Source organism: Haliotis asinina, chromosome 14 (assembly GCF_037392515.1).
Source record: "Haliotis asinina isolate JCU_RB_2024 chromosome 14, JCU_Hal_asi_v2, whole genome shotgun sequence".
Taxonomy (NCBI): Eukaryota; Metazoa; Mollusca; class Gastropoda; order Lepetellida; family Haliotidae; genus Haliotis; species Haliotis asinina.
The window spans coordinates 23,283,560-23,294,110 of NC_090293.1; the positions used below are offsets into that span (position 1 = coordinate 23,283,560).

Genomic DNA, 10,551 nt, shown 5'->3' on the forward strand with positions numbered 1-10,551 from the left:
GTCCGTAGTAGGCATTCCATCACTTAAAACGGCAACAATCGCTTCAACCCGGTCAGTAAAACGTTGGGGAACTGTAACACGTCTCCTATGAGACAACGCATTGGACATCTCGTTTTATCTCTCACAAGCAATGTCTCCAGAGGAACAGATTTTGCATACTCACTACAGGAATCTCCTGTAAAATCTGCCTGTATGACCTGAGCATCAGCAGCTGCAAGTGGACACCCTTCGTCACCTTTCGCAGATCCTTCCAGGCAGGTCAGATATGTCCTTAGTGGTCTGAAAGGATAAACAATGAATTCGCCTGAACATCGCGCACCACAGACTGCTGTGATGGAAATGTCCAATACTAATTCGCACATGTGCCGTAGATGCAAATCACTGCTGTATGTAGCAGAATGCCTCCAGAATGAAAACAACTGCTATTAGATTAATAGTTTGCGTGAACAAGATGAGTGAGTTAACATTTAACGTCACATCGGCAGTATCTCAGTCATACCGTGACGAAAACAATTTCGACAATAAAAAATGCAAACATTCTGAAGAGAAATAAAACCTGTCGACGACAGACAGCAAAACAACTCAGGGTATCAAAGATATGAATATGAAACTAGCATATTTAAAATTAAGACATTTTAAGTAAAGCAGACAATACAATACTACTACTACTACCACCACCACTACTACTACTACCACTGGTGCTGCTGCTGGTGCTGCTACTGCTGCTACTACTACTACTGCTACTGCTGCTGCTGCTACTGCTACTACTACTGCTGCTACTACTGTTACTGCTGCTGCAACTGCTACTACTGCTGCTACTACTACTGCTACTACTACTACTGCTACTGCTGCTGCTGCAACTGCTACTACTAATGCTACTACTACTACTACTTCTACTACTACTACTACAACATCTGTAGTGAAGCAGCAAACCTTAAACAAATGGTCATAATGACAACTGAAACATTGCACACAAGTGTAATGTTTCAACCTTGAATTGATTCACCTGCAAATAATCGTTTGGGCATATTTGTCAGACGAAAGGTGTTCGTATCTGAAATATGACTCAAATATGACTCAAATACCATAACGAGGCAGAAGTAAGACAGCATGATTTTGACACAACTTCAAACTTCTCTATTTGGTAAAAATACATACCTGAGTTCCTGAAAACTTTGAAACCCTAAAAAAAAGAGCACGCTCAGAAGTTGTGAAATGTAAACGTCAAAGGACGGAGCCGTTAAGATATTGCTTGAAATGAAAGTGAAGTTGACCTTTGGAAACTTCACACAATCCCTTCTGTCATTCAGCCTGGTGGAGAGATTTATGCATAGCTCGGAATGTGAAACAGTTGAAGTGCGATTTTTTGTCTTCTTGATTTCAAATTCATGTGGGTAAATCAGTGGAAGGCAATTGGCGATGTGATGGCTATTGAGCCATATTAAATCACCCTATGTACTACAAACGTAAGGTAAACTCCTTGACCAAATTATTTCAGACTATGCGAGGTGTATTTTAAGAGAACCAACGCAGTCTTACACAATTATATGTAAACAGCTCTCGACACAGGCCAGGTAGAAAAACAAAACGATTGGAATATTTCACACATTCAATAACAATAACCATATAACCATAAAACGAATATCTACATTCAAAACAATACATTAAAGGAATGGTTACAACATAGTCAACAAGTGACCATTACAGTCTTGTACCACTTCCATCGACTATAGCAAGATTTACACCATCTCCACAGATGTTAGCAATTTTGACAAATTTAGAAACAGCTTAAAACTGACACATATTATACGATGAAAAACGAGGAAGGAACACATATACGTTAAACATAGAGGTACCATATGCTACATCCGGGGATACAATAATACTACAGTACATCAATCCAGGATACAGCCTCAAACAATCGCAGTCAATCTATTTCAAATAAAATATATCCATTTACAAAACATATGAATCAATTGTTTTCGGTCAGTGCTATTTCTGTGTAATAAATCTATAACTCAGTACAAAGATCAAAGATCCTCCTTGATGATATTAAAATACTGAGCCGTATTGTTAAATATTGAAGCAGGGCATGTTCTCTTCAATCTGGATGGACAGCCAAACTTTGGGTAACCGATAGTTTGTTTTGCTCTATGTGGTTTGTCGATGCCTTCTTGGCAGTCCCACTTCTCTGGTGTTTGAATTCCATATGTCTTTACCATTGCCAGTGCTGTGCAAGATAATGAATGGATAGCGATGGAGAATGAATAAATATACGTAAAAGACTTGCAACTTCTCAGGAGGACAATATTTTTAAGGTACTTCTGCCTCCCTTGAGGATACCGCCATGACAACCCAGGTGGGTATAACCAATATAAGGTTTTATTTATAGCGATACTCCAGCTCTATGACGGCAGTCTTTAAATAATTGAACCTGCACCAGACAGACAGTGTTCAGTTAGGTCATCGATCTACCCAACAGAGGTACGATTACATGTGTTAGCCATGTCAGCGATACTGACCACCCGACCCCCTTATTTGCATGTTACAAGTAGCATGGGTTACTGAAAATCAATTGTAACCCGTATTTTAACGGTAAACATACTGGAGAGGCATAACATTTGTTTATAATATAAACAAAACATATTTCTCAGAAAGAAGCAATGATGGCATTACCATATGCATATGCTAGGTAAATGCATGGCACCAATTTAAATATGCTTGTTACGTATACAATGTGAGGGGCAAAAAATACAGCTTGTTTACCCAAAGGGTTCAGGAACAATATGTGGTTCATGTGTTAAGGTATTGGCTCGTTTGGCTCTTGTTCGAACCACAAAACACGTACAATACATGAAACCCATGTGTTCTCTATCATGATTTTTGTGTCCGATCGCATTCGTTGCTGTTGTATTCAAATGGACCAGCATCGTTGAACTAAAGAAGACAATACAATATAAAGGTTGTATATAGTCAGCAACAGAAGGTACGTCACCATCATAGGGCCATGGGGACTCACAGTTCCATTGCTACCAGCATGGACAATAGGCAGATTCCCCCAGCTTAAGGAGATTGTAGGTAAATTGTTTAAAATGATCAATATAGTACAATTTAAAACATGGAAAGCTTAAACATACAGGAAAAGTTTCTGGACTTACCTATCGCAAAATGGCGAGAAATTAATTACTGGAGATGGAACATCAATTAGTTTACTGTTAATAAGCAATTTCCATAACAACGTTAGTGTTGTCCCATGAAGCCAATGGTTTATTTATATTTTTTTATGTCATCCTACTAAGGTTACCGAGTATATCGACTGCTAGTGCAAACCCTTAACCAATCCATTTACGCTGCATGGTCTTTGACAATGATGCGGATAAAGTTATTGAAATATGTGGCGGCATCCGTTCTGCATGATCAGTAAACTGATGTGATTTCGGCTGCACAATCGCTGAGTCGAAACGAGATAAATGCAGTTTGCACGTAATGCAGCAATGGCTTCGTAGACAATCAAACTCTGTAATTTAAAGGTACTATACCACACCACACCTCTCGAAAAATAAATAATGCATTTACGTCAATAATATTAACTATCAACCCTATATAAGGTACGTTATAATTTATTCTCAAATGAATCGACGCAACGTTTTATTAGTTCGACTCCCGCGCCCATTACCGACCGAACATTGTTTCAAGCGAACCTCATGGAATTATGTCCCAAGGAGCGCTCTTTCCAAAGTTTCAGCTATCAATGTCGGACAAGTCGTATCGGATTATCTGGTTTTATTGGAACTATGGGGAGTATAGTGAGTGCGTACGCCCCTATATGCATAATATAGTGGACATTGGACATAGTGGGTATTGAACCCTTAAACGCCTTGTTTGGACTGCTATTGTGCACAAAGATACTCTTGTGTAGTATCGTAAGATTGACTGTTTTCAATTTGAGATATAGATGCTCATTGGTGTGTTTGTCTTAGAGGACACTTATCATGGAATTTCAGTTTATTGAGACAGTGCCATCAACGTTACCTATCAATAATTTCAATGTGATTTTAAATGAGAAGGAATTGATCAATAGGTTTACATGAAGGGTGTGTTTAGGTGTCTTGATGCAGTCGATAAATCAGTGTATAATGACAGTTCCAATTGTCGTTGTATTGCAAAACAATTACTTCATAATCAATACTACCAGAGCAAAGAACTTGCCTAAAACCGGATGGTCATGCTGGCAGCCAAAGAGCTATATGTCACCATGACCCAAAATCGGTTTATTTTTTGTTGGTGGTGGTCTTCTGCTTGTACTGTGATTGTTTAACATTGATAATATTGATAATAATAGGATGGTGATAATTTTAGGATCGGAATGCATGACAGTACATTAATCTCCTCTAGCAACCTATGACAGATGAGTACTGACCTAAGCGTTATGTTTACTATATGACTTAGATACTCCTTGTCTCATTCATATGATTGTATGATTTCGACATGGCAACATATCACAACAGTGTCCATAATTGATCGAACAATTGTGTGAAATTTAGCAGTAGTTAGATGTAATAAACAAGACAACCATTCAGTTTCTACATACAAATTTCCGAATTGAATGGTTTGGATATTAAATTTTCTGAACTTGTAATGTGCATTACTGTCTCCAGACAGAATTGACGAGATTCATTAGACATGTTATAATTCATTCTGCGGTAAAGTGAGTGAGTTAATATTTAACGTCACATAGGCAATATCTCAGCCATATCGTGACCAGAACATTTAACATTTAAATGAAATGTATGCATGTTGTAAAATCTGTCAACGAAGGACAGTAAAACAACTAGAATATCACAATTTGAATTTAAAATAGCATGGAAAGTTAAAACTAACATCACTACTTAGACAATAAAATGTAGAAACAGGCTATAGGTCGCCAACAACAGAAGGTAGATCACCACACTAGGGACCATGGGGCTTTCTGCGGTAAATTTCATGTATGAAGTAATGTTATTATTAACCAGATAGGTTACTGAACATTTCTATTAAGTTACAATGAGTTTGTAGTGCAGGTCATAGCTGTGCCTAGTTTACATGTCAACCTCTAACAACCCAGAGAGCTGTGAAGGTCCGGGGTAGAATACGCCTTCACCAACCCATGCTGGCCATAAAAGGCAACTATGCTTTTTGTAAGAAGCGACTAACGGGATCGGGTGGTCAGACTCGCTGACTTGGTTGACTCATGTCATCGGTTCCCAATTGCGCAGATCGAGGCTCATGCTGTTGATCACTGGATTGTCTGGTCCAGACTCGATTATTTACAGAACGTCACCATATATAGCTGGAATATTGCTGAGTGCGGCGTGAAACTAAACTCACTCACTCGCTCACTTAACTTCTATAAATATGTTTTTTTGCCATTATGAGTGAGGTAAGAAAAACTTAGAAATTCACAATCCATTCATTCAAAGTAAAAATTACAGTAACTGCCTACGACAGGAAAACTCCTAGAATACCACAGATGTTAACCTAATACTAGTATGTAAGTCCAAGACATGTTTAATACTGAAGATAACACAGTATGAAAACAGGCTATTAATCGTTAACAACATAAGGTAGATCCCCATAAAACGGACGTACAGAACATTTGTTTCCTGCATGGACTTTAGCTCACTTTGCACACCCCTTCCTCTGTAGCTATTAGTGAATGAGTGAGTAAGTGAAGCAGTGAGTGTGTTTACTTTAGTTTTAGACGCACTCGGCAATATTCCAGCTAAGGAAGTAGGAACAATTATTCACTCAAAGAGATAATGGTGCACTTTAGAAATAATAATAATGTAGTCTATCCTCACTCACTTGATGTGTCTATATATATTTTTATGGGTAAGGATGTAATGTACTTGACCATCAATTATTCTTCAAATTAAGATTTAATAAATATATTTCATTACTAGAGATATTTCGTAAAAGATATTGGTTGTATATCCAGGTATATATGTTTGTAGTATATCATTTTTATGATGCCCTCTACTGACATGCGAGAGGCACTGAAGTGTAAAGCACAGCTTATTTATACGACATCCACTATAGCTTAAGATTCATCATACAATTTACCTTATCGTCATTATCCTTTAACTGACATGTCGAAACAAAGGCATGATCTGTTTGGTTTGTTTGTTGTTTAACGCCGCTCTCAGCAATATTGTAGCAACATAGTGGCGGTCTGTAAATAATCCTGTCAATCCAGACAATCCAGTGATCAACGGCACGAGCATCGGTCGACACATCTAGGATACGACGACATGTGTCAACCAATTCAACGAGCCTGACCACTTGATTCCGTTAGTCCCTTCTTACGACAAGCATGGTTTCGGAGAGGGAATTTATCCTAATGTAACTTAACATTGGAATTCTCTATATTTCATCGTTCCATGTACTAAATGCGCACGTAAATTTAACTTTGCATCTAAGGTGATAGTTATTGATATGATCATTAAATAACTTCAGATGGCTGTATGATTGTATGATTGTAAAGAAATATATTTTGTGAATTCAAATGGCAAATTCAGGAGGCGTGTGTCATGACTTTGGTGGAAAAATTAATATGTGTCAGTTTACAGTCACGCCGTGTTCGATGAAGTGTAGAAAGGTTTATTCAGTTAATAATAGCCTACACACACTATGGCCACGCAACAACTAATCTGTGCGTAACATTAACACTTCCCTGTGTTGTGTTACATCCTCGTACCGCCACGCAGCTAACGCCTTTGCTATTTTAACACCCTTGCACCCCAGAGAAGTCTGTTTGTAGCTCAAGTGACGATTTTCAACCTTGGGTCTTCCACGGGTTATATAATGTTGTTGACGACGTAATGCCAAAACGTATTTGTTATTCTCATTTTGTTACGCGCGTCAGTTGGGAACGTAGAGATAATGTAATCACTGTGGTCTTTCAGTGGAAAGAAGAAGAAAAAGAACGACGCAATTATAAAGATCGATCTGGGGCAGAAAGGATATGGCTCGAATAACCAGCTCAAGCCAGACTGAGTAAATATTTTAATTGTTCCATGGTGTGTGACGCTGGTGGGTTAAAACCAGTTTTGGCTTCTTCCAGATTTCATTTGTGTTTTGGACGACCGCATTGTCCCATATCTATCCCTTACCTCCGATATCTAAATTAATAATTATTTTGAAAGCTATGAAAAAGTTATTCATGAATAAACCTCATCTGTGAGAAAACTGCTCAGATGTCTTGAGCAGGCATGATGTAATAAGTGAACGCACCTTTAAGAGAGCGTTGAAACCACCCAAAACCTCAATGCCCTAAAGAGTTCTAACCACGTCCACGGTCAACAAAAAATGGGAAACCCAAGATTAATGGAACAGAACTCCTCAAAGATACGTCGCTGTGTTTTAGACCAAAAGGAATAATAAAATGTTGCTGTCGCGTGACATGTAACCTACCTTTTATTATTATTGACTGAGTGAATATGTATCGTCACATCGGCAATATTTCAGCCATATCGTGACGAGAATATAATGAAAAGGACAATATGTATACTGTAAAACCTGTCGACGAAGGGCAGCAAAATAACTACAATATCACAAATAATCTTAAAACTAGCGTGGAAAGTTAAAACTGATATCACTATATGGACGATACAATATAAAAACAAGATACGAGGGTTAGCTGAAAAGTTCTAAGCCTCACTGTGAAAAAAAGTTACAAAGTCCATGTTTGTTATTTATTTTTCAACATAGTCCCCTTCCAAGTTCACACACTTTTGCCAGCGATGCTGCAAGGCCCGAATCCCGGTCAGGAAGAAATCTTCTTCAGCTACCCTAAAAAAATCAGTCACAGCGGAAATGACGTCATCATTACTTGCAAAATGGCGACCGGCGAGTTCCTTTTTCATTTTGGGGAACAGGTGGATGTCAGAAGGAGCCAAATCAGGTGAATAAGGAGGATGGTCAATGAGTTCAAAGCCACAATCGCGGATTGTTGACATGGCCACCACCGAGTTATGAACAGGCGCATTGTCTTGGTGGAAGAGGACACCTTTAGTGACCATCCCTCGTCGTTTGGCTCTGATTGCTTCTCGCAACTGGTGCAGTAGATCAGCATAGTATCTGCCGTTGACAGTTTTTCAAGATAATCCATGAGCAGAATACCCCTGGAATCCCAAAAGACTGATGCCATCACCTTTCCAGCTGAAGGAACAGACTTGGCTTTCTTCGGAGCTGGTGAATCAGGATGCTTCCACTGTTTTGACTGTAGTTTTGTTTCTGGTTGAAAGTGATGTATCCAGGTCTCATCCATGGTTACAAATCGTGCCACAAAATCATCGGGATCTGCTTCAAAACGACGCAAATTGTCAAGGGACGTCTGGAACCTGACACGTTTCTGTTCTGCTGTCAAGAGCTTTGGCACCCATCTTGCAGAAACTTTAGTCATTCCTAATTCGTTGGTGATAATATGCTCAACCCTCTCATGAGAGATGCCCACTACACTAGCAATATGTCGAGTAGTTAATCGTCGATCATCCATCAACATATCGAGCACTCGCGTGATGTTTTCTGGAATGGTTGCTGTTGAAGGCCTTCCTGAGCGTGGGTCATCATCAAGGCTTTGTCTGCCACGCTTAAATTCTGCAGCCCACGTCTTTACTGTGGAAAATGAAGGAGCATCATCCCCTTGAGTGGAGACCATGTCAGCATGTATCTGTGTTGGGGACATCCCTTTCTTTTGCAAGTACTTGATGACTGCCCTGTATTCAGTTTTGTCCATTTCTGATGATTTCAGAGGGTAGGTGTACCAAAAGAGATGTAGTTGAGGTAAAACTATTAGTACGTTTGTAGTTCTTGTGTCTATGATTCACTAAATGATTGTCCTCATTGGTGGCAAACACCTGTCTCTACCTGGTGGGGAAAAACCACTCAGGCTTAGAACTTTTCAGCCAACCCTCGTATATGCCTAATTCTTTAAGGTGCTATACCTGTCAAAGTATGGAAACGGCTCGAAGTCTTGCCATCTGCAAGCCGCATGCCACCGGTGTGCTGGAAATGTGCAGAGAGCGACCTCTGTGAGAAACCTCCTGTTTGTGTTAACTGTTCTGGTTCTGGTGCTCACCTTCCTCAGCTAAGGGATGCCCCACCTGGAAATTGCAATCCAAAAATTCACGAACAGTATATAAAATTCTTAGAAGCAAGGAAAACTGTTCTTGCACAAAAGAACAGTCTGTCCCGACCTATGTGGACCCAGCTTCTGCTTCAATTGAGGCCTCTAAACCAAGACATGCTTCTTGTTCTTTAGTAAGGTGTCAGACAGATTACACATGGGATGTGACTTGCAGAGACCCAGGTGCAGCCCTCTCAAGTCACCTCCGCTTCACAAACCTCGTCTTCACCCAAAAGTGTCATTCAATCTATGACGTGACATCTTCTGAGGACACATCCGCTTCTCAGGATCAACCAAATAACACCAATTTGAAACAAAATGTGAAAAATATATCCCAATCTAACCATGACAATTTCAAAACGAATCTAACTAACTGAACCCCAAGGGGTCGAACAATCAGGTCCAGCCTTTTAACAAGTTAGGATCTCTTGAGGCTACGGATGAACCTGGACATAGTGTGTCACACGCAAGGAGAGTGAGGGGTCCATCTCCTATTCATCCGCCACTAAAATAATGTCCTCACCCATAATTCAATGGAACTGTAGAGGAATTGGGACTAATTTATACTCATGGAAAAATTTAAGGGAACGCATGTTTCTTAGGGCAATTCAATATTTCTGTTTACTTACTTCAGCGCCGTGTATTATCGTTTTCGTGAGGAGCAGTTCACTCAAACTCACCATAATGCTTTCCATGCACGTGCACTACATGCTCCTAAAGTTGCATGCACTTAGATTTACACGTGGCATGTATGTGCACTGTAAAAACACAACGGTTAAAAAACATTGTTAACATGACGAGACAGTACTTAACTTTGGCACAGAAATGGGAGGCAATTGGCATGGTTAACGGTGGAAGCTCATTACGACAGGTTGCACCAACTGTTCACAAGTCTGTTAGCGTGATATCCAGACTTTGGAATCTCTAAAGAGCGATTGGTGCCGTCAAAATGAGGCGTGGTTGGGGACGGAAAACCATCCCACGGGATGACCGGACCCTACGCATTATTGCTCTGTGAGACAGGTTCAAATCCTCCTCCAAAATCAATACGGAATTCAGGCGAAGAACAAACGTCAGAATTTGTTCACATACAGTGCGTAATCGTCTTAAATCGTCTGGTCTAAAAAGCCGCCGTCCATTGGTTGGAATCAACATGACTGAGCAACACAAGCGCTTGAGACTGCAGTGGGCACGGAACCATGGAGGAAGAACCGTACGTCAATGGAGAAACACCATGTTTAGTGATGAGAGCAGGTACACACTAGACCATAATGACAGTCGAATTCGAGTTTGGAGACTCGTTGGGGAACGTCACAGTGCCTGCACCATCAAACAGCATGATCGTTGTGGAGGGGGCTCTGTTATGGTGTGGGGCAGGTTTATCT

At 40.0% G+C, this 10,551-nt stretch overlaps 1 protein-coding gene across 1 annotated transcript in view; it reads right to left on the minus strand.

The window, feature by feature from the left end:
- The window catches only part of LOC137260713 (mucin-22-like), a gene marked incomplete at its 5' end in the record, with an annotated part of 29,548 nt that extends 26,310 nt beyond the window's left edge, over positions 1-3,238 (minus strand). Inside the window, 2 exons of the mRNA XM_067798297.1 lie at positions 164-279; positions 3,159-3,238. Of these exons, the coding sequence (XP_067654398.1) occupies positions 164-279; positions 3,159-3,238 (196 nt within the window). The remainder of the gene's footprint in view (positions 1-163; positions 280-3,158) is intronic.
- Positions 3,239-10,551: the final 7,313 nt, after the last annotated feature.